We start from the raw sequence: 25,329 nt of genomic DNA, 5'->3' as shown, positions 1-25,329 counted from the left end.
GTCCCCACAGGCAGCGGAGGGGGGCAGCTCTGCACCCTCACCCTGGCTCATGGCGATGAGTGTGCAAAGCCAGCAGCACGTGTCTGTGGAGGCCTGCAGGCTGCTCCGGATCACTGCCAGCCTGGAAACGCTCCGTCCTCTTTAGGGACCCCCAGCTGTAGGGGGACCCTAGACACTTCCCTGTCCTGGCCAGAGCAGCCAGCCAGCCATGCTTGGGAGAGGCTGAAGGCTGGCTATTTCAAACGGCACTGAGTTCAAAATATCTGTTTTGAAGTGTTAAACCTAAAAGTTTGAGGTTTACCATTTTCAAAATAACATGCCTGCTATTGTAAAGGTTTCACAAACAATAGTGTGTGCATCATTTAGACAACAAAATCACTCACCCATGTGGACATAGGCACTAAGATTTTATGCATTTTAAAAATTAGACCCTGAGGTAGCCCCAAGTCTACCCTTGGCCTGATTTGTGACCACAAGTGAGTCACTTGACTTCACAGGGCCCTTTGTCTACTATAAAACAAATACAAACTATGTACATCATACATAAGGCAGCCATAGCTACCTGTCCCAAACACGGGATAGGGAGATATGGGGGGTGGGGTGGTTTTTCCCAGCTACACTAAGTCCTGGGGAGCTGGCACATCCCCGCCAGCCTCAGGGGAGTGACAGCGTTCAGCCCTCCCCATGGGAGCCCTGGGGAAGAAACAGCCATGGGCGCTACCCATCTGGAGTCCTGGGAAAGTGGCAGTCACAGGCACTTCTCTCTCCACCCCTACCCCCGAGGCCTAAATACAGGACAATTCATTCCTTTTAAAAAATAAGTAGGGGCACCTTTTTGGCCTTCAAATAGGGGACAACTGGTCACCGTAACCATACATGGCACTTTCTTTACCAAAGTGCAGGAGCTGTTTAACTACACACAGCAATATTACAAGACTTTAAGACAGCCAGTGAAGAACACTGCTGAGCTGTAACCCTCCGTAATCTCCCCCGCCCAGCTCGCCTTTAGGTTTAGAGCTGTGTAACTGGGTTTCCAGTTCAGAAGCCCTTTCTTTCACATTCAGGTCTCAAGCTCATTACCCTTGCCTGCGGTCTTGGCATTTTACCTTCTGTTTGAACACAGGAGGAAATGTCTTCAGCATCCTTGTTGAAGTGCAGAGCATCCCTTTGGTTCTTCACATTACACTACCTCCCACGGACCGTGCCCTGTGTCACGGTCACTCCCTTTAAGGGTTTGCAATGGTGGTCTCTCGTTTGAGTGGAAGGTAAGCTCCCTCAGCTCGCATATGTTGCTCATTAGGCAGGATCACAAAAGGTGCTGGAAGACTTGCAATGCCTCCCTTATGAATGAACATGACATTTCCACAACTTACAAAGTTCAGCCTATCCAACTGTCAGAGAGCAGCACAATGGAGACGTGTCTGTTATTCCAGCTGTGTACCATCTCTTTGTGAGGTGTGTGAAAAAAAGCGCTGAAGTGCCGTCACATGTGAAATAAAATTCAGATCAAATGAGACAAGCTGTTTTCTTAAACTAAACCTGCTTTCAGATTATTCTTATTCAATATGACTATTATTCATATGTGGGGCTGATGAATTAAAAGCCAAGACATTTTAGTGAGAGACTATTGGATTCAAATGTCACTGACGTGCAGTTTGAAGCAATGTGCACATTGAAGTAGTCATCTAGGAAAGAAACCACATATTTCACTCTTTAGATAAATACTAACCAATTTTATTTTATAAATACAGATGTTGAGATCTCTTGCAATCACCAACAGAACTTTAACATGCCATTTATTATGGGATATTTTATTTTGTTTTAGTTATTTAAAATAGCTGTCCAGGCAAGTATAAGCCAACACTCTTATGCTTGCTATAAAAATATAGCTGGACACCATCTTCCAAAACTAAGATTCAGAAACATTTTAGGAATATCTAGTGGGGGAAGTAAATGTAATGAAAAATTTTCATTGGAAGAAGCCTGCAGACATAACAGGGTGTCCGCTGTGGAGAAACAAAAAGGCTCTTGGCACAGTGCTACATCATCCCAGTTTACTTCCATTCCCCTGAGCTGCTGCTTATTATTATTATTCAGTATTTTACAAGACAAACTATTTAAAAAAAATAAAAAGCCATTAGGTGCTGGCTTGTGCAATATTTTGGCCTTAATAATAGCAAAAATAAATTGGTCAATCCTTTGATTAGCCCCAAAACGCTGCTTTGGTAGAATGCTCTAAAACACTGCCAAGAAATTTAGTGGCAATTTAAGGTGTGGGTGTCCTGAAAAGATTCATTATTGAAGAAAGAGGGTAAAGCAAACATGCAACACAGCTATTCCTGAGTCTGCAATGTGATATATGCATTTTATTTACAGGGGTCGATGGAGTTTCATTAGAAGAGTTTTTATAAACTCAAGAAACACTAGGTTAAAAAGCAGCAGAGCAAGACAACATATGGGAAGACAATTCTTAGGCTTCATTTGGTTGCATGGAACCTGAAATAATCAATTTGGAACTAATGCAAGAAGTATTTAAAGTCACACTGATGCTCTATGAATGCCATTTTATGTACCATCCAATTCCTTTGAGTAAACTTGTGCCCATGTAAGGGACATAATTACACTTTTGGGTAGATATAGAGACTGCACAACACAGACTATATTAGACTCCAGAATATGACTTTCCTCATGCACATCAGTAGATGTTCTCCATTTCATATATATATATATATATATAAAAAAAAAAAGAGGCAAATTCCACCCTCCAAGGTATGAGTGACTCTTATTGCCGGCAGTGCTCAGACTAGAGGTTTTAGGTGGTTATGCTACATTTTTCTCTGCCAGACGAAAAGAGGAAGAAGGTAGGATGAAGTAATTAGCATGGAGCATCCCACCACTTTCATAGAATAGAGCTGGAAGAGACCTAAAAAAGCCATCAAGTCCAGCCCCCTGCCCTAGGCAGGACCAAACCCATGAGATCAGCCCAGCCAGGGCTTTGTCGAGGTGAGACAAACACCTCCAGGTATGGAGACTCCACTACTCCCCTGGGCAGACCATTCCAATGCTTCACCACCCTCCTAGTGAAAAAGTTTTTCCTAATGTTCAACCTGGACCTTCCCAACCACAACTTTAGACCGTTGTTCCATGTTCTGCCATCCATGACCACTGTGAACAGCCTCCCTCCAGCAAGTTGAAGGCTGTTATCAAATCCCTCCTCAGTCTTCTCTTCTGTTCTCATCTGAAGCATGAAGAGACTGTCGGCTTCAGGCATTCACCTTTGAATCTCGTTATGCTTTTCACAGGGTTTAGTTTAAAATAAAAAACGTTTTAAAAATTTTCCCCATGCACAGTAGTGGGGCTTTACAACAGCTTTTAGGTGCCCTATGGAAATGGGCAGTTTATTCTGACTGTAAAAACATTTTTCATGCTTAGAACTGAAACACCGTATTCTACAGCAGATGGTCCCAATTCCACAAGATACTGAGGTACATAAGCATGTGACAAACTTCAGGCATTTGAGCAGGCCCACTGAGTTAAATGAATATGTTCATGCTTGAGGTTATACATGTGCTTAATATTTTGGTTTTAATTTCTGAATGCTTAATTTTAAGGTCTCTTGAAATAGCCTGAAAGTAGATGAAATTTTGTAGAAAGACTAGGTTGACTAATGTCGTTATAAACAACCTTGTGAAACTTTTAATGAAAATATAAATAGTATTTCAATATAATCATTAAGATGGTACATAGAAAATGCAGCTACCAGAAAGATAAAGTACGTGTATACTGTCTCATCTTCAGTGTGTTGGTTTGTAAACCTACAATGTTTAGATCACACATATCCACAGTTTAATTAACCTTATGGTGAAGTTAGAAAATAACACACTAGCTTACTGATTCAAGAGAAAGGTTAAAGTGGGAAAGAAAAATCAAGCTTGGTGAAGTAAATTAAACTTTTATTCTGTTATATAGATTTATATTTGCGTGCTCACAACTGAGCCCAAATTCTTGGGTATACAATATAGAAAGCAAGAGCAATGAAATCTGAACTCAGACAAATACCAGGAAATCACAAGGAGGCTGCAAAATCTGCTTTTCCGTTGGTGCAGTTGTAAACATGTGTGTCAGTGGTATACTATCTACAAACAAACTAACTGTGTAACAGTTTCAAGATACTGATTGCACGTAATCTGGATTACTTGAGAACGTCCATGTAATCCATCATAGCACTTTGATGTCTGAAAGCAAAGCGTCTCAGACAATAGGTGGAATCTGCTAATACAATGCAATATTTAGGTGTTTGCCTCTGGTTTATAGCTCTATTTCAATCCTGAACTGGAGATAGGGCAATTTCCATTGGTCAAATTAGGAGGTGACGGTTGGTGAATAGTTATATCCTTTAGCTGTCAAGGTCTACAGCTGGAAACTTAGCCTGCTTATAGTAGCAGTGAGTGGAGGTGGGGAAGGAATTTGTGTGGGTATCATTTATGTGGGAAGAGAAATTGTATGGATTTCATTAAGATGCAGATAAAAAGATGCTAGTTTCTCCAGTAACTTTACACCAGGCTATAAACAGAAAGCTTGTCAGTGTAATCTTAAAATCATAAGGATCGCAAAACCTAACTAAAATGCTGTTCAAAAGTAGCAAATTCATGGTATTTCTGTAACACTGACTACATTGCTCAAGAGAAACTGTATACTGGAGAAGGTAAAAATATAATGTCTGCTGGTTTAACCATAGATATATTTTTAAATTAACTTTTGCTCCTCCAAAGATGAAAATAAAATATATAACTAAATAATAATATAAGCAGACAAAGATTCATACAAGGGCCTGACTGGCACCCAAAAAACTCTTTCAAGGAAAGTATTTAGAATGGACTCTGGTACCTGAAAAACAGCTTATAAATACCAGACAAAGAAAGGACTGGAAGTAGAGTCGAAGTTTTCCTGGACTGTGAATATACCATGATCCTGTGTTATTGTTCTCAGTTACAAAGTTCATTTTCCAACACCAAAATAACAGCTTTCAACATTTTTCCATAATTAACAAGGATAAGTGCAATTTTATCTTCATTTCATATAGCAGATACCACCGTGGTACTGCCCCTACCAAATTTTTGTTGTTGATCATTTGTCCGAACTTTTGCGTGGTCTGCGAAAGCTGGACATATTTTCGTTCAGTGCATAAATCCTTCGGGAGAACTCCTCAAACTCTCCCAGAACTTGATCATCACACTCCACTGCCACAGCATGGTCAACTGGGATGCAGTTAAAGGCTTCTAGCTGATCTCCTGTGCTGAATCCTGTTGCTTCCATTCCTATTATTTCCTCTGCTTGCTCAACAGTGCAACAAAGCTCAGTGCTGAGGGGAAGATGGAACTCGCATGGCTGCTCTCTGCTTGCACTGCCAGCGTGTTCACTAGGCAGAAGCGTTCCATTTATTGCACCAGGATGTCCTACGAAAGACTCCTGCTGTTGCTGGGCATCGTTCAGACTCCCACTTTCTGCATCTAAACTGTAACACAAACCCTCTCCTTTTTTGTTGGTCTCTTTTGAGAAGTCCATGGAGGTATCCAAGGAGGAGGTTAGTGATCCAGATTTTTTATCTGACTCTTCTACAGGGGCTGCACTGGCAACAGGCTGTGCTAATGCAGAATTATAACTAGGAGGCGGGGTTTTGTACTGTAGTCTTTCATTCTCTGAATTCGCTCGTTTTCGGTGTCCCTTATCAGGGGAAGGAGGTCCGGTAGATAAGCCAGCATCCAAGCTGCTGAAGGTAGAACTCTGTCTCTTTGGAACTGGAATTGCACTAGAAATATGATGCCGATCACTATAAGAAAAAGAAAAACAAAGTCCTCATCAATGTGTGATCACAGTGCAAGAGTTCACAGCTAAGGAACATCAGTTCACAGCTATGGCAAGCTAATTACTAAGAAGTTTGGACAATTGCTTGAGGACTCAGAACAAGACCATCAAATTTCATCCTGGAGTACTGACGTACAACATTTATTAAAGGCTGTACGTATTGCAGAAGCTATCCCAACTTATAGCTTCAATGACAAAAATATACACTTGGCTGGGGGCTAGGAAGAAAACGTTCTGTCTAAAAGTCAATGAATGAAAAAACTATCATACAATTACCTTTAAATTTTCATCATCATCATGGAGTTCTCCAATGAGTTGTGAGTACTATTTTAAAGAGAAGTTCCCAAAGGCATGGCCTACTGTGAGATTTTTGGGAAGTACTGGATAGGATCTTGATTGTTACAAAATGAACTTAGGCTAGCAGTATAATGGTTTATAAATACTAGAGAAACTATGGTTGCTAGCACAAAGCTAGCATCAGTTCTCTGCCCAGCCAAAACAGCAAGGATTAACAGTGAGATACACCATAGATTAAAATCAGTTTACGTTACCCTAGAGTAAGCTTTTAAGAGTGCTTTGTAAAATATTTCAAGTGCTTCAATTATCTGTATTGATTTTTTTACATGAAATGAAAACTAACACTACAGATTTCACAAGCAAATTTATGATTGCAATAAGTCAATGTGGCAGTAGTAACTGGTGGGAATACTGCCCATGAGGAAACCTAAAATCAGTGACTCAGTTCATATGTTGCTAAAGAGCCATTATATAGTAAACTGATTACAAAGTTCCTGGCATATAGATAACATCCATTTCTGGGTCGGCAATTCATACACTCCCATTATTAATGTCCCAAACTCAATCCCTTCACATTCAATCACTATTGGCACGTGACCTCCAAAAAAAGTCAGTGAAGTTTGAACAATACTCACCTTTCCATTTAAGGGCTGATACATCTCATTATTTTCTCACTTAGGGTGGAGAGCACATAGCACTTTTCACTTGGGAAACTTAAATTGCTTTACAAAGAAAAGTAGGAATCCTTATAGCGGAGGAAAGTGGGGCATGGAGAGAGTAATTACTTGTCCAAAGCAATAAAGAGTCAGTGATGGAGCTTGGGAAAAAAACCCATTTCCTAATTCCCAGGCCATGCCTTATCTTCTGGACCTCATTGCTGCTTCAGGCTTCCCTTACTTCAAAACTTTTTTAAAAACACACCTTTCACTAAGTTTCTATTTATAAATTGTTTTCAGAGGATTAATAGATTTTATATTACAAAGAAGCAGGTGTTTCAGAGGATTTCAGTGCAGCCGGGGATAGTGTTATAAATGACCATAAGCAACCTTGCTGACTTACTGCACTTCAATGATCAGCCATTTTCTAAAACACCAGCCATTTAACAACACTATATATTACTGATTTATAAATGGATTCCGCAACACTTTGGAAAAAAAACCCTGTGTGGTGAAGACTGCTATCAAGCCACATATTTTAGTGAAATGTGTATGGACAACCTGCTCCCTTCCCCTCCACCATCTCCTTTCAGGTTTGGATTCAGTAAACCATCACCAAATACTCAGCAATAGGTATAAGATACTTGGTTCCTCAAAATCCTAATCTTTCATCTCACGCTCTCTTGTCTGGCAACATCTGTAACTTGGCATGAGTTTAGTTAATCGGACAACCACTAAACATGGGTGTGATCAAGTTTCCCATGGACCCATAAAGGTTGTCTGCAGCCACCAGTCCTGGCTCTCAGTGTTCTCTGATGCTGTTATTTAGCTCTAATTTACCTTTAAATGTCTAAGAGCTCAGTAACAGGGGAAATGTAGGTAATGCTGCTAGACAATATTGACCTCTTATGATCCAGCACATTCTCTTGTTCAGCACCAGTCAGGTCCTGTGGGTACAGACTAGAGAGGTTCAACCTGTAAAGTCTTTTCCTTGATTTTCTCTGGGTTTGCTGAACCTTCCCTGAGAGACTTGACCCTTGGTCTGAGGGACAGACAGGAAGAAATCACTGCTGTTTTCAAGAAGTTTTATGCCACCCATTTTAAAAAAGTCAAATAGTTTTTATATAAATCATTTTCCTGTGCACAAAGCTACAACATATTTTATGGCTAAGTTACATATCTTAGATATTTACTCTGATCCCTGTGGGTTTATGAAGACTCTCAAAGCCAGACCACATTTCTTAAGGCATTCCTTGGCAAGCTATCTGGAACTGATGAAAAGGGGAATGTCATTCTGAAGCTGTTTATGTGAATATTCTCATCTCATAAATAAATGGCTATAAAAGACAGTTGCATCTGACTGCTCGCTCATTGTTTAACTGTAATGGTCTGTCTGGTCACTTAAGAAACAGCAGCTCCTTTTTAGTATAAGTAAGTGCTTACTGATATGTGAGACAATACAGTCTGTTTCTCAACATAATGGATAACTACATGGCAGAATAAACTATTTCCTTCCCAGTGGCTGGTCCCTTCTTAATAGAAAGTTGCACCCTTTGCACAAAAGATCAGGCATCACATGTTATTGGACCTGACTGAATGGGGAACAGAGTGGGGAGCATGAATTCTGAATGTTAGCTCCCCAGCGAAGAGCTGGGTAGAAGAGATCGAACATCCCACCTGAAGCGCACAGCAAAGGGGAACAGACTTTCCTACTCTGCTGCCACTTCCATGGGCCTTACCGTAAACCCATCTGCTGCTGAAAGGAAGAGACAGACAGAGCCTGGCCTCCTCTAAAGTCTTGGTGGTGAACGAGAAAGCTCTTCACAACTGCAGCACCATGTGTGTAGTGAAACATGAGTTTTGACATGGTTTTCTGGTTGCTCTAGCGGGAGCCTAAGGCTTCTGTCTTGAAAAGAGTCAAGCAGAACAGAAGAAAATTTAGGAGCCAGACTGTACAGGGCTTAGCGAAGAAAAAAAAAAACAAAACACAGAAGGCAGTCATTTGTCCCTCAGTCTAGCGGTTCAGACTGTATAAATAAACCCACTGGTCCAGACCATTTAAAAACAGTTGGGCAGGATCCAAACAATGTACGCCATTATTTACACACCTCAGGAGCATCCCATGCGACTCAACACAAATGGCACATGGCTTATCTCACTTCACAAAAGGGGCAAAAAACCCAGGAACAATATTCCAAAACTGGTTTTGTGGACTCTAGATTAAAACAGTGATGATCAATGTGTATTATGGGCTTTTCAAATCCAACTATTTGATAAGTCTGACTTCTCCATTGATAAGTGACTTCTCCATCACTAAATATATATGCAATCTATTTTAAATGGTAATCACCTTTAAAAAAAAAAAAAACTATGCCAAAGGGGAGAAAAAATTCACATTCAGGCCAGCATGAATCCTATTTCAACTTCAAGCACAAATCTTAGTTTCCCTCCGAACAAAAAGGTAGGCCACTCCATGAACTGATTCCAACATTAATTTCTTTTGTAAAATTCGAAGATGAAATCATTCTCCTTGGGCTCTATAACGTCAGGGGTCAATAGTCAAATGAGAATCTTTTCCTGCTAGTGGGAACCCCAGGAGAAACACACTGTCCAAAGAAGGGGGAGAAAATACTATTTCAGACAAGAGAGAGCTAGGCCAGCAGTTGTGGCACTAAGCCAAAATATTCAAACAAAAGGCATGCCTCTCACAGCAGAAGAGAAACATTGCAAGATAGGGCATATATTTAAGAAAATTAATTCTTGCTTGGACACAATGATGGCAGCTGCATAAACAGACATGCCACATTAACTATAATTCAGACATTTAGTGATTAAAGGGTCAGGAAGAAGTTTAGTAACATCAGAGACAGGTTTTTGGGTTTGTTCTTTTTAAATTGTGGAATACACTTATAAGCCTATTTAACTGATATATTATAGGGCAATGTGGCAAAGGTTACTGGCTGGCAAAAATAAGGAATTTACTTTCCTTCTAAGAGGTTGAATATGAAGGATTATTTAGTGTGCATCTCTATTTAATGCAGCAGCAAAGCAATATTAATTTCTAACGATTATGAAGTTTCTTCTCATTCTTTAGAATTTGCATATGTACAGACTGCTATAACTTTAGCAGGTCTAGAGAAATATCATGTCTGGCCATATTTTTGATAAGCAAACAGAAGAATGAATACATTGAATTGGAATATATTTATAATGCTCAAAGACATCTTAAGCCACTCCACCAAAGCCAATGGGAATCTACCACATGAATCTGGTTGTAGAAGCAGGTCTAACTTCAGATATGACAAAAAGGGTAAAAGAAAAAAAAAAAAAATCAAAGTCTGTAAGTTGGAATGGGTTACAGAGAATTAAGTTATGTAAAAACAAAAAAGCAGTCAAGTAGCACTTTAGAAACTAACAAAATCATTTATTAGGTGATGAGCTTTTGTGGGACAGATCCACTTCTTCAGCTCAGAAGAACTGGGTCTCCCCCACAAAAGCTCACCACCTAGTAAATTTTGTTAATCTTTAAAGTGCTACTTGACTGCTTTTTTGTTTTGATAGAATACAGACTAACACGGCTATCTCTCTGTCACTAAGTTATGTAGTATTCACTACTGTTCACGACACTAAACAGTTAATGTAAATAAAATCAGTCTTACATTTAGAAAAGTTTACAGATATTACATTGCTCTAAACAGGAGATCAACTTGAGGAATCAGTGGCAGGGCATCCACCACACCTGGAATCAGCAGAACAATGAAAAAAAGTCTGTGTACTGCTGATCCAGGAACATTACTTACATCAAAGGCGGATGTTGTGGGGGGGGGGGGGGGGGAGACTTTAAGCAAGGAACAGAATTCTGGGGCAAACAATATAATAAATAGCAGTCACGTAATAGATGTGTCAATTATAAGCTCCTTAATGCAGCATTGTGTTTTTATACTTCTGGCTCAATAATTAAAATAGATACCATACTTCCATATTCTATACCGTATTCAGACTGGCCATGGGCAAAACAAAACAAAAATACAAATTTAGGGCATTTATAGGAGCAAATAGCTAAATAAAAACAAATGGGACTATTAAGAGCCTCCTAGTACACAATTTGATTAAAATCACAAAAAAGTTGGAAAAATTCTGAGTATTCTCTGCAACAAATTTAGGACAAATTCATCCTGGACACAAAAGGCTATTGTAGGCAGGGATTAAATTTGCCCTCTCTCTTTTTAAATAAAGGCCTGTCAGAACTCACATACTTAATTTTTAACTTTCTCTCACTTTTACTGTTATATTACTCCAGTCACACTAATGGCTTAATTTTTTTTTTTTTTAAACTTTGCAACAAGTAGAAGTCCTGTTTGATTACATGTATTGTATAGCATTCTGTGATCACAGCTTAAGAGAAAGCCCAAGAACTTGAATGCAATTTCTTCTACAACATTAAAGATTTACTGGCATCTAGAAAAGAGGAGTATGAGCAGGTCACTGCTTACAGATCAGTACAAATGAAATGTGTTAACAAGGAATTGTACAGTATACACCTTCCCTTAACTCAGGCTCCAGAGCCACATGTTGCATCTGAAAGTGTGTCTTTGCTCATGAAAGCTTATATTCCAGTAAATCTGTTAGTCTATAAGGTGCCATAGCCTTCTTGCTGTTCTTGTGGTTACAGAATAATATGGCTACTCCTCCGATACATGTGGCTCTTTAAGGACTTCTTTGTGACTCATGACCTTAAAATTGCAAACTAAAAAAAAACCCTCCTGATTATTTTCAACATTTTTGTGGACATCTAAAAGTCAATGAACAATGAAAAATTAAAAACTGAACCGCAAAAATATGATCTCGAAACATTGGATAACTTCCTCTTAAGTATGTGCAGTGTATTGTGGGATGTGAGAGTGCTGTTCTGAAAACAGTGGTCACAAAAAATATGGTCTGACGTTATTTATTAAAGGACCATCTTGGATTCACAAGCATTGTGGCTCTTGAGTATCTTACCAATTTCAGAAAAGGCTCTTCTTGTTCAACCCCAGCCTTAACTGGATGTTGTGATCTATGGTCTTCCACTGTAAGTCTTCTAACATTTCCCCATATATGGAAAAATATCATCTGACTAGGATTGTGGATGTTAGACAAACAGTGGGTTAGTTTTGCAACTGATTAAGTAATGTACTCAGTTAGCAAACAAACTAATTGGCAGAGGACTTTTTAAGTTACTTTAGAAAATATGAAATTAATTGGCCTAGCAGTTATGGAGACCAAGGTCAATCAAAAGATTTCCCATGTTGTCTTGCTAAGATACTACCTTGATGATGAAAACTACTTCTAAAGGGCAAGTGAGTTCAGCTACCAACCATGATTACTTGGTCCATCTTATGAGACTGCAAACTGATGTGGAGACCTGTCTACTAGGAATGGTCAGACCAACAAGTATATGAAAATAAGTTAAATTGCCATCAAATCATAATGATGGGCAGTCAACATGGACCAGACTAGAGTGAGTGATTTATGGGGCAAAATGAAATGCTATTACGAAGGGAATGTAAAAATAAAAATAGGGAAAACTGACTGGCATTTATTTAGGGTTATAGATAAGCATATTGCATCAACCAGAGAACCTGAATATTTCAAAAGCCTAATGAGCCTTTAAGCCTCACAAAATAATGATATTTCATTAGCAGCAAAATATAAAGCAATTATCCGGGGCACCACTATTGTTTTCCTCAAAGTGCTTAGAACTCTCTTTGCAATTACTGGTAATATCTTTCAGACACTCTCAAAAACACCTATTCTGCAAGCAAGAGGAATTCTGCTGTGCAGCAACATGAGAATTCAGAAAGTTTTTTAAAATCTATTTATCTACAATATTTTAAAGTATTTTTTTCCAAGTGAAGAATTAGAATTGTGATCCATTAACAGTTTTATTTAAAAATATATACTTCAGATTCACTTGATTATTTATTGTCTGTAACAGGCTCTGAGAAGCTATAATGTATTATGAAAGACAGAATACAATTCACAGTCTCAAATATATATCTTTTCCTCCATACAAAATGTTTCTTCTGAGGACCATTACTAGATCACAGCTGGTCAAAATACTAAATCTTGATTATCTGGCCAGAAGCCAAAATCCACAGCTACATTCTATGATACGAGAATACTTTAAAAATAACTTAAACACCATTTGATCTTTTTTGTTGCAAACTATGACCTCATGGTAATAAGAAAGCTAACAGAAGGTGTTTAAGTTGGTTTACAGCCATTTGAAATGTTTGAGGCTCCAGGCAGAACTCTAAGTCAATACCATGTCAGTTGTGCTAAAAGCAATAATAGTTTCTCACCTTCTTAAAGATTACTGCTTAAATAATGCACAGTAATGACAGGGCCGCAAACAGAGCCAAAAGAAGGCTACCAATATGAAGGTAAGGTGAAATTACCTCTTTTGGCAGCTAAGAAATTCAAACTTCTTAAAAAACTTGATAAATTGAGCTACCAGATTTTTCTAAGCTCAAAAAAAATAAGTTTGGCTTTTCTTCTTGAATCTGACAGTATGAAAAAAGCTACATTTCATTAGAAATGGTTACAAATTGGTTCTCTAACTGTCATGCTTCAAACACACTTTGCTTACGTCCATTCTACTTCATGTGTAAAGTGCCTACGGAGCAACTGGAGATTTTTCCATCAATGGTAACTACGGAACAGTGCATGAGTGTTCTGTTGCCTCATGCTGCTACATGATGGTATAAAAGAGCTGCTAACATCCTCAATTCCTTCTCATCCAACAGCTTGATAAAGTGGAGAATGGGTTGTGAAATGGACATCTGCCACACACCTCAAAGAGCAAAAAAACTTACAGAACAAGTGAGTTACGCAGGTCCATTCCACTTCAGGTGACTCATGAGAAGTTTGCGCTGCAGGTGGAATTGGAACTTACTAGATGACTGAAGCATCACAGGTCCAAACTTGGTATCAATCTCTAGACTGCTGAGAGATGACAATGTGTGGCAAAAAGATATGCACTGAGGACCAAGTTGCTACTTTACAAGTGACCAGAATGGGTACTTGGGCTAAAGATTGTAGCAGTGGCATGCGCCCTTGTTGAATGTGCTAACACATTGTTAGCAAAGGTTACGTTGGGCAAGTAGCCATACAAAAAGAACAGCAGATGTGGCACAATATTTTTTGAGAAGCAGCTGGATAGCACTTCTTATCTGCAATTGAAGATGACCAAAATGGTTTAGTTCTGTCTAAATAAAATGCCAGCGCAAGCCTTATATATCTTTACGAGCATGATGCTTAGGGAAGAAAGCTATCTATTTACCAGCCTAATTAAAATAAAAGATGTATCAAATTGGAGAGGAATGGGGATAGGTACATTTTATCTTTGATAGAAGACAATAGATCAAGTTCAGACCCCAGAGCTTGTAATTCACTCACTCTGTTGGCTGAGGTAATGGTCATAAAAAGCTACATTCACTGAGCAGTGGAAAAATGAGCAAGTGGTAAAAAGTTCAAGAGGAGAACCCACTAACTCTGTTAACATCAGCTTTAAGTACAAAAAGGGAATAGGATTCCTCCACTTGGGGAGCATAATCTACCCAAACCCTTGGGAATCAGACTGTCACCGGAAGGGATGAAAAAAAGCAACTGATGGGTGAAAAGCCAAGATAGGTTCTATGCGGACTTCAGTGGAACACAAAGCCAAGCTGATTCAGATAAACATTCCAAACACATGGACTAGAGCCCAGGGTTAAGAAACATCTTTTTGCTGGAACCAGGTAGGGAATCTTTCCCACTTCCCTGGCTAAATAAATGTACATTTTTTTTCTACTTTTTAAAAGAATGTCTGACCCTTCTTTGAACAGATGTCTTCCTGACACATCATCAGCCACAGCATCCAGGCTCTCAGGTAGAGGGCCTGCACAATGGGGTAGAGAGGTGAGTATGGTCCCAAGAAAACAACTCTGGATCTAGAAGTAGGGTCAACCGAGTTCTGACAGACAGAATCAGCATGTTGCTGGGGTCATGATTGGGACTATGAGCATAACAAATATGATACTGTCTGATTTTTAAATACTGGGGAGGAAGGGGACTGAAGGAAGCAAGTACAGGAATTTGACTGTCCAGAGCAACAGGAAAGTGTCTATCGCAGACGCTGCAACATGACCTGCTCAATAACAAACGTGATGACACTTCTCATATAGACCTATTCACCCCAAAAACCAACAGGGGCTCCTCTGCTGCCAGAAAATGAGTCTGGCAATGGCTGGGTAGTGCAACCATTTGTAGTGACTGGTTGAAGGATTTGCTCATTTGGTCTGTCAGATTCTCTGCACCCTTGAAAAGTGAGAAGCTTTACAGTTGTCTGAACTGATGAGGCAAGAGTCCTGCAGCCTTGTTTCTCCTGGCACAACATTCAACCAAGTCCCACCTTGTCTATTCACAGACAACAACAAGTTGTTGTCTTGTCTGCAGGTACGAACACGTTTCTTCTCGATACAGGGAAAGAGAAGTTATTCACTTGGGTAGTAGCGATGATTCTAGGAGATTGTGTCCCCATGGGTGCTCCACATCAAGTGTCAGCCTTGCCCTGGCACTACGGTTCAGAGATTTTTCAAGCCACAGGTAGTCAGATTGCACATGTGCGGGAGCGTGCTTGGCCCCCTCACGTGATTTTAGTTACGTGCACGATCCGATCCAAGCCAGTTCCTCAAAAACCACTCCAGGAGCACCTGAAAAAAAAGCAGAAAACTCCAAAGCGGAGAGGAATGGATGGGGAGTGGAGCACCCATGGGGACACATCTCAAAAGAACCATTGTTACTACCTAAGGGAGTAACTTCTTTCTTCTTCGAGTGGTCCCTGTGGGTGCTCCACAACAGGTGACTACACAGGAGTGACCCCAAAACATGGAGAAGAGTACCAGAGTTGTGTTGCTCGCTGCGGAAAGCACCACTGCTGGAAGGCACATGTCCTCTTCCATATGATATATCGTACAATGTTTGGCGAATGTGTCATAGGATGACCACGTTGCTGCTCTGCAAACACCTGTTGATCTCCGTGCGAGAGATACGAATAACTTGTGCGTTTTGCGGAAAGATTTTGTTCTGTCCATAGAAAAGGCCAAAGCCCTTGCGACATCAAGTGCATGGAGCCTTATCTCACTATTTGAAGCACGTGGGCTTAGGCTAGAAGGACAGCAATATTATTGGCTCGTTTATATGAGCTTCCGAGGAGACCCTGGAAAAGAATGCAGGATGTAAATGCAACATCTCCGCGTCCTTAGAGAAAGTTGTATAAGGTGGAATTGCCATTACTGCAGCCAACTCACTAACTCTACAGGCTGATGTGATAGCTAGAAGAAACCCCCTCTTTAAGGTAAGAAAACAAAGTGAAATGGTGTTTAGAAGCTCAAAAGGTGGTCTAGACAGCGAATCTAGCACCAGGTCCAAGCTCCCCGGAAATGAAATTGGCTTTGAGGAGGGCATAAGTTTGTGAGGCCTTTTAGGAACCAGGTCGTGATAGGATGAGTTAAGACCATTGACCCTCGCATAGGATGCCTGCAAACCAACATGGCTGCAAGGTGGACCTTTAGGGATGGTAGAGCAAGCCCTCCTTGTTTAAGGTCCAGTAGATAGTCTAGAATTTTAGGTCTGGGTGTCCCTGGAGGGTGTAGCTGTCCAGAGGAATACCAGGAGGTAAACTGCTTCCATTTGTAGATGTAAGTCTTTCATGTGGAAGTTCGTCTACTACATAATCAGTACTACTTTGACCTGCTCAGAACATAGGTTCTCTGAGGTGCTGAACCAAGAATCAACCATACCATAAGGCATAATGTTCATGGTTGAGGATGAGTCAGAGTCCCTCGATTCTATGTGAGGAGGTCAGGAACGATGAAGGGGCGGGTGGAGGTCAAAACATTCATTGTAGGAGTGAGAACCAGTGTTGATGGTCCCATGTAGGAGCTATGAGTATCAGATTGGCCCCCTCTAGCCTCACCTTCTCCAGAACCTCGTGAATAAGTACTGCTTGTGGGCAGGGGGGAAGGCATAAAGTAAGGGTCCTTTCCATGGTATGAGAAAAGCGCCCCCAAGAGCCTGGGCCAACACCTGCCCTGGAGCAAAAACGAGGGCATTTGCTGTTGTTGCAGGTTGCAAATAGGTCTATATGAGGAAAATCCCAAATGGAAGATGCAAAAGTACAGCAGGGCAGATCTCCCACTTGTGGTCTGGTGTAAACTGTCTGCTCAGCAGGTCTGCCGCAACATTGCTGATGTCTTGTAAGTATGAGGCTCTCAGGATTATGTCGCAGTGCACCAGTTCCATAGATGAACAGCCTCCAAATGCAGTGTGCAAGACCTGGTTCCACCTTGTCAGTTGATATAGAACATCGTGGTAATGTTGTTGGTTTTGATTCTGACCATGCCCTCTATATACAGTAGGAAGTGTTTGCCTGAGTTGAACACTGCTCTTACCTCCAGCATGTTTATATGCAGGGACATCTCCTGCTGTGATCACCGTCCCAGCACTGATTTGTCTCCCATGCGTGCTCCCCAGCCTATGCTGGAAGCGTCTGTCGTTATAAAAACACAAGTGTGGGGCTCGTGAAAAGAAATGCCTGATAGTAGGTTTTTGCAGTTCATTCACCACCACAAGGATTTAGAACCTCTGTGGTTGGTACATCTTCTTGTGAATGGTGGGTGTCTAGCATTTTGTACCACAGATGTGGTGCCAGCCATGTGGCCCAAAAGCTGGAGGCAAGTTATCACCTGTGTTGTAGGACTGTATCAGGATTTGTATTAGTGATTGAATGACATGAAAACAAGGAGCAGGTAAGCACATTCTCACCGTGGTGGAATCAAGACGGGCTCCTATAAATTCTATGTCTTGCATGGGTTCTGTGGTTGATTTCTGGAAATTGATAAGGCCCAGAGACTGAAACGTCTTTGTGGTAATACTTATCATAAGGACATCCACACATGAGTGGCCCTTCTGAAGGCAATCGGCCAGGTACGGAAAGAGGAACACATTTAGCCACTGTAGGTAAGCTGATACTACCGAGTGTCCCTGTGAAAACTCTGGGTGCCAATGACAGGCTGAAGCACAGGACTTTGTACTGAAAATGTTCTGTGCCCAGTGTGAAGTGGAGAAAACACCTGTGAGCAGGGTGATGACGGAGAAGGAAATGGAATATCTGACAGGAATGTTCAGGCGAGTGGCCTGGTTGCTGTGAATTAGGTGATGGGGGCCTGAGACAAGGAGGAGGTGGTCCGAGGAAGGGAGATGGAGGTGTCAGAGGCCATTCTGGTATAAAACTGTCTCTAGGGAAGAGTTAGGAGATAATGGTGATGACAGGATAACCAGGTCAGGACAAGGACGATTGTGATACCATTTGGTTTGTGCTTTTCTAGCTTGTTGAACAGTGTGACTGTCAGGAGGTTGAAGTGTATGGTGTCAATAGAACTGGTGCCGATATACCTGGCACTGTACTTTGTGCCATAAGCCTCGGTGCAGAATCTATAAGTGTCGCTGACTTTGATGGTGCTGGCCTCAGTTCTGATGTTTTTGATGCAGGTTATAAGTACCGAGGTCTTTGGTATCATGGGCCTATATTCTGGGTCCTCTGGTGCCAACATTGTTCTCGGTGCCGGGGATGATTGTCTCGGTGCTGCAGTTTCTGGTTCCAGCCATTTTGAGAGATGTGAATTCCTCGGTTCTGAGGTGTGTCCATGGATCTAGGCTATAGCTGCTGATTTCTGCTCTTTAGGCCATTTGCCCTCTTTAGATGCAGAAGGATCATGACTGTCCGTCTCACTTGGCCTGCTCGTAGATAAACACCAGCAAGGATCAAGTAGGAGACAATCTCTTTTTCTTATAGCCTGAGGAAGCCAATGAAGCCGCTTTGCGCTTCTGAGGTAGTAACGAACCCTCATGGGGTGTCAGCTCAGAGGTCGTAGGCTGAAGAGCCTATCAAAGAGAATCACCTTTAGCCTCTTCTCTTTATACTTTCTGGCCCTTGCAGTGAGCTTAGAGTAGTGGGAACACTTCTGCGGCACATGGGCCTTCCTCCTGGTAGCGGATGAATTTGTTGTGGCCATCAGAGGCCAGCATGGCTTCTTGGCATGATTTGGACTTTTTAAAGCCCACTGTAGGAATTTTCTTTTTTTTGTTAAAACTTGTTATGTAACTTTTCCTCTCTCCTCGCTTTTCTCTCCCTTTTTTTAAGCTATGTACAGTAAAAGTTCTAAAAAAACATTGAAAAAAGGTAAAAGATGAACGATTAACAGGCGAGTTCAACTTTTCTTTCCGACATGCGTTGGAGCACAAGCAAAGTTCACCCGCAGCCACTGGCGGTTGAGAAGAACTGGCTTGGACTGGATCATGCACATGACTGAATGTGCACAAAAGGCCCAGCACGCTCCTGCACAGGCATGGTCCAACTAACTATGGCTTGAAAAATCTCCGAACTGCAGAGCCGGGGCGAGCCCGACACCTGATGTGGAGCACCCAGAGGGACTACTCGAAAGAGGAGGAAAGGTTGGCAAGCTAGCCAGATGACTCTGTTCTCTGACATTTACATTAAGAGTTACAGCGTAGGGAGACCATCAACACTTGTGCTTGTAGGGACCCCAAGTGCAGAAGCATCTGCAACAAGGATGAAAGTTGACTGACTAGGAAAAATATCCAATACAGTCTCTGCCTGTCAAAAGCCCATCATTTGAAAGTTCTGTCCATGAGCCCAGAGAGGCCAAGATTTATGATAAAACTACAGCACTGTTTCAGTATTGAAGAGGTTTTGGAACAAACCGATACACAGTAATAAGTCACCTGATGGCATTCACCCAAGAGCTCTGGAAGAACTCAGATTGCAGAACTACTAACTGTAGTTTGTAACTTATCCTTCAAATCAATTTCTGTACCAAATAACTGGAGGCTACCTCGTGTGACATCAATTTTAAAGAGTGCTCTAGAGGTGATCCTGGCAATTACAGACCAGTAACTAACTTTAGTACTGGACAAATTGGTTAAAAACTATAGCAAAGAACAGGATCATCATACACCTAGATGAACATAATGTGTGGGGTAAGAGTCAACTAGATGTTGCAAAGGAAAATCATGCTTTAATCTACTAGAATTCTTTGTGGTGACCAATAAGTAGGTGGACAAGGGAGATACAGTGGATACAGTGGACTTAGATTTCCAGAAAGCCTCTGAAAGCATCCACCACCACAGTCAAGTTCAAAGCAGACTGAAAAGTTTCAAAGGGATCACAAAACTAGGTGTCTGGGCAAAAAAACAGCAAATGAAATTTAATGCTGATAAATGCAAAGTAATGCATACTGGAAAATAATTTAAATTATATTTATAAAATGATGGCACTAAATTAACTGTTACCAGTCAAGAGAGATCTTGGGAGCCATTGTGGATAGTTCTCTGAAAAGATCCAGTCAATGTGCAGCAGCAGTCAAAAAATCAGAATGATGGCAATAATTAAGAAAAGTTAGAGAATATATCAGTCTTTTATTGCCTCTCTGTAAATCCATGGTATGCCACATCTTGAAGACTGTGCAGATGTGGTTGCTTCATCTCAGTAAAGGTATATTGGCACTGGAAAAATGTTCAGAAAAGAGCAAGAAAAATTATTAGTGGTGTGGACCAGCTGCCACGTGAGGAGAGATTAAGAAGACTGGGATTTTTCTGCATGGAAAAAGAGATGACTAAGGGGCCATATAATAGAAGACTATAAAATCACGACTGGTATGCAGGAAGTGAATAAAGAGTTATTTACTATTCTTGCAACACAAGCACTAAGGGGTCACCAAATGAAATTACTAGGTAACAGCTTTAAAACAAAAAAAAGGAAGTATTTTTCATGCAGTGCACAGAATTTGTGGAATCCTTTGCCAGAGACTGTTGCTGCCATGGTTGTAGTTTTCAGAGACAGAGACTGGCATGTTGAACAACTAAGTGAGAATAGTCATATGCCCTAGAACTCTGAGGCAATTTTAAACTGTTGTGCTAGTTCAACTGGCCCTCAACCTTGATCCAAACTAGAGGAGTTCCTCTGACAGCTGCAGATATGCTTGTTACCTGTTCCAAATGGGAAAGTCCAAGGGTTGCAACAGGTTTTCCTTCATCAGCAGAAAAACTGGAATCTAGTCTCCCTTTCTTTTTTGGTTTTGGGCTGAAAGCCTCTTGCAGATTAGATACAAAATTGCAGGTGAGAGTCTCTCCAATACACTTCACGCAACTGGAGCATGAGTCATTCGTCTTACAGGAGTGGAAGGCCTTGAATACTGGTGACCCAGCTGTGCACTAAAATAACATTTAAGAAAACTTCTAACACTATGAAACTACTAAGTTAGTATAAACAGGTACAAACTATATACAAATATAATGAAACTTGCAATAGCAAAACAAGATGTTCCACAGCTGTCTTCAGTGGAAAAACGGAAGCTGAGGTTGGTGGTGGTTCCACACTTGATATCAAGAAGCTACCTGGGTTGCATATGCTGCCCCAACGGGTACTGGTGAGAGAGAGAAATCAACCACCATGCACTGGGTGTGCACTGCACAAGCCTGAAGTAGCACGTCCCTTTCAAAGAAAAAACAGATTTAAGAAATAGACTATGCATGAATGACATCTTGAGATAAAACCCCTTACATACACAGTCTCAAAACAACAAACAATCTGACTGACAAGGCAAAGTCAAAAACGTTATGTATACCACAAAGGTGTAAGCACATCATCTGGACTCCACTGCAAATAGGAAATGTCCATGTCTACTGAGCAGTATCAGTCTGAAGCACATTCTTCACTTGGTAGTAAAGTCACTTTCCCTTTGACATTTTACACTGTTCTTGGAAAGCTATACAAAATTTGACAAAAAGTGATGAACAGATTAGAAAATAAGGAAACCTTAGATATAACAATTCTTAGATTTATTTAAATTTTGCTATATAAAGGGGTTAACTTGTAAAAGAAAAAACTCCATAAATGAAGAGGAATATAAGCAAGTGTGCCGGCCCCAAATTTTAAAGTTTAAACACTAAAAAGTGCCAATAACCTTTAGAAGCTGAAGCAAAAGGCACACTGATGGAGAATAGGACCTTTAAAATGCGAGTATGATTGCAAAGACCTCTATGACAGCAAAAAGCTTTGCTTAAAATGAGCTGCTTTTCTGAAAGCCATTACAGCTCCAAGACTAAAATATTTGCAGAACAGGGTCAATCATTCTCTAAGGGAAGAAAAATATTCAAGAAAATGAGTGGGATAAAATAATTGACAAAATTTGCCTCTTCTTTCAACAAGATGCCACATCCAGCCTTTGTATCAGAATGGCAAGTCTTGCTACTCAGAGCTGCAACAGTGTGCCCCGAACTGAGAAATGTATCTTGATGTTATTTGCATGTAGCACAAGAATTTTTTTTTGTGAGGAAGTTAAATTTACTCATGTTACAATTAACCATTACAAAATGCATTTAACACAAATAAGTTTACACACTGAAGGTACAGTTCCTGAAGAATCCTCATGAGCTCAGAGGGGGAGTTACAAAAAGGTTTCTCACAGCACTAGGCAAGAGGTCACTGGTTAAGCTATACTCGTTCCAAGGCTTTTAACATGATGATGCTGTTTCCTCGTATTACCACCATCCCTATATTGTTCTGTTGTCCACCTTGTGCCATCTCCACACACTCATCTATTACTAGATTCATGAAGGGGTCAAACCCTCGCAATATATTTTGCAGGGAAATAGTTACACAAATACAGCTGTCAAAAGAAATGCTGAGGAGGAGCAAGAGTGTTTGGAGACAAGATCTTGAAGCAACAAATCACTTGCGCTGATATGTGAAAACACATATGTACCACAAAATCATAGGATTTGGAAGGCACTTTGGAAAGGTTGTCTAGTTTAATCCCCTGTACTCATCGCAGGACTAAGCATTATGTAGACCATTCCCGACAGGTGTCTGTCTAACTTGCTCTTAATCATCAACTATGAAGATTCTATAACCTGCCTATACAATTTATTACAGTGGATTAACCACTCTGACAATGTTTTTCCTAATGTCCAACATAAACCACTCTTGCTGCAATTTAAGCCCCTTGCTGCTTTTTCTAAACTCAAACTGCACCTACACTACAAAGTTTCATCGACAGAAGAGGACTTCTGTCAACAAAATCTGGTGACAGAACGTAACCAATTTCCTGGTAGAATTCTGTCTTGAGGATGCGAGGCACAGCGCCTCTGTCGAGAGATTCTGTTGACAAAAAATAGCGTAAGTGCTCTTCAGTTGACAGAGAAGTCATCCATGGCGCTGGCCATCTGGAGTAGGGAGACATTCAGTGCACCGCAAGCAGAGCTGCGTGCTCTGCTCCTCCAGCAAGACTTAAGGTACAGGAGCTTTGGAAACCCAATATCAGAAAGCAGGAAGCGTGCAAGCAGCCCAGCCTGCATGTGTGCCTGCAATCTGCTCACAGCCACTCCCTGCAGCCACTCCACAGCAATGGCAGGTGCCTGTCCCACCAAGGAGCAGGGAGAGAAGCCCCAGGATGTACCGCTGCCCAGAAGGAAGCGTGCCCTGACTTGGACAGACCCAGAGGTCCGAAACCTGATCAGCCTCTGGGCTGAGGAGACAGCCCTGCTGGAGCCGGCTGCAAAGAGGAGGAATGCCCCAGGTTACAGTGGGGTTGCAACAGGTCTGTCAGAGCAAGGACCCCCTGCCCAGACCACGGAGCAGGTCGAGGCCAAAAAAATCAAAGAGCTCCAGCAGGATTATACCCAGACTCAGGATGAAGTCTGCTGCTCAGGGGCATGACGGCCCAGCTGTCCCTATACACAGGTTCCTTCGGATGGAGAACACCTCCCACTGCACAAGCTTCCTGGACACATCCCAGGAAGCCCCCTGCACTGAGCTGGAGTCCCACCTGGGGGAGCAGAAGCCCAAGGACGAGGGCGACACTGCATCCCTGGACAGCAACGGAACCTTGGTCATCAGCATGGAATCAGCCTCTCCTCCAGACAGGGCACTCCCAGGGCCTTGCAGGACCTTTTTGAGGTGTCTGCTGGTGAATACCCCATGGGGCACACACCCCAGGCAGTGGGCAAGGGTGGGCCATGCCGCAGTCACCACTGGGCCAGCTCAGGTGGAATCCCACCCTGCGAACCCAGCACCTGCACATGGGCTCAAGGCATCGTGGTCCACCCAGTCCAACCATTAGCTGCAGGACATGGGCACCCGTCCGCTGCCAGCCCCTTGGGAGGCTGATAGAGCCCCAGGGGGCAGCAGGGGGAGACTGCCTGCCCCTGACGCAGCTAAGGGTGGGACAGCCACATGGGCAAGGGCCCAATCCCAGACACCCCCAGGGACCGCAGCCCTCCACTTGCAGGCATGCCTGCAGGACACAGGCAGTATCCACATCCATGGACAGTGCTTTGAGCTGCGTGCATCTGGGAGTGGAGGAGTGAATGGGAGAGCCACCCGTTCCAAGCCCCAGCCACACTGTCCATAGTTTGGCACCACTGCACTTTGTAAACAGTTATTTTTGTTTATTTGCACATGTTCATCTGTTAAAAGTAAAGATGTATTTGTTCACAAACCCTGTGTCTCTAGTTACTGGGGAAGGGCCAAGGTGGGGACGGGTAGGGCCGTAGGTCTGAAACTCCCACAGAGAATGTGTCTTGGGGGTGGGGAGAGGGTTATTGGGGTCCCTGGGAGTATTGCTCCTGCAGAGCCTCCAAGATTCACAGTCCATCTCAGTGGGCCTCACAAATGTGGGCTGTGCCAGGCTCCTCATAGGCATGGCCTGCAGGTAGGTGGTGAGACCCCCTGGTGGGAGCAAGGCCTCCTCATTCCCCTCCAGGAGATTGTGGAGGGCACAGTAGGCCCTCACAAGTCTGGGTACATTGCCCTCCCTCACATCCAGACGCATGAGTAAACAATGGGATCGGGCCTTCAGATGGCCTAAGGCATGATCCACAAGCAAATGGAACTGGCTGAGATGCATGTTAAAGAGTTCCTGGTTGGAGGCCAGGTGCTGGTATAAAGTTGCATGAGCCAGGGCATTAGAGGGTAGGCAGTGTTCTTCACCATGCAGAGAAGCATGTTCACATCCCCAAGGGCCAGCTCCCGGCAGTGGATGAAGGTGCCCTCCTCCATCCTCCAGAAGAGGTTGGAGTTCCAGAACATCTTCACATCGTGTGCCTGGCTGGCCCACCTGTCGTGCATGTCGATGAAGTGCCAACTGTGGTCCACCAGGGCCTGCAGCATGATTGAATGGTACCACTTCCTATCGATGAAATATGCTGCACTGTGGTCTGAGGCACGGACGGGAATGTAGGTCTCATCGATGGCCCCGAAGCAGCCTGGGAGAGTCTTACCTACATGAGAATGGTGATGACAGTGGATCTCCCCACACTGAACTGGTTCCCAACAGATTGGCAGCTGTTGGGGCATAGCCACACAGAATCCCCCTGCTCTACTCCATCTGTCCCTTTTTGGTGCCTC

At 42.2% G+C, this 25,329-nt stretch overlaps 1 protein-coding gene across 1 annotated transcript in view; it reads right to left on the bottom strand.

Moving 5' to 3' along the window:
* Positions 1-3,571: 3,571 nt before the first annotated feature.
* The window catches only part of UVRAG (UV radiation resistance associated), a 157,109-nt gene continuing 135,351 nt past the window's right edge, over positions 3,572-25,329 (bottom strand). The window contains exon 15 of the mRNA XM_074981318.1: positions 3,572-5,830. Coding sequence (XP_074837419.1) covers positions 5,128-5,830 — 703 coding nt within the window. The 3' untranslated portion in view covers positions 3,572-5,127. The remainder of the gene's footprint in view (positions 5,831-25,329) is intronic.

This window comes from Carettochelys insculpta, chromosome 1 (assembly GCF_033958435.1).
Source record: "Carettochelys insculpta isolate YL-2023 chromosome 1, ASM3395843v1, whole genome shotgun sequence".
Lineage (NCBI taxonomy): Eukaryota > Metazoa > Chordata > Testudines > Carettochelyidae > Carettochelys > Carettochelys insculpta.
This window is presented reverse-complemented; position numbering and strand designations above follow the sequence as displayed.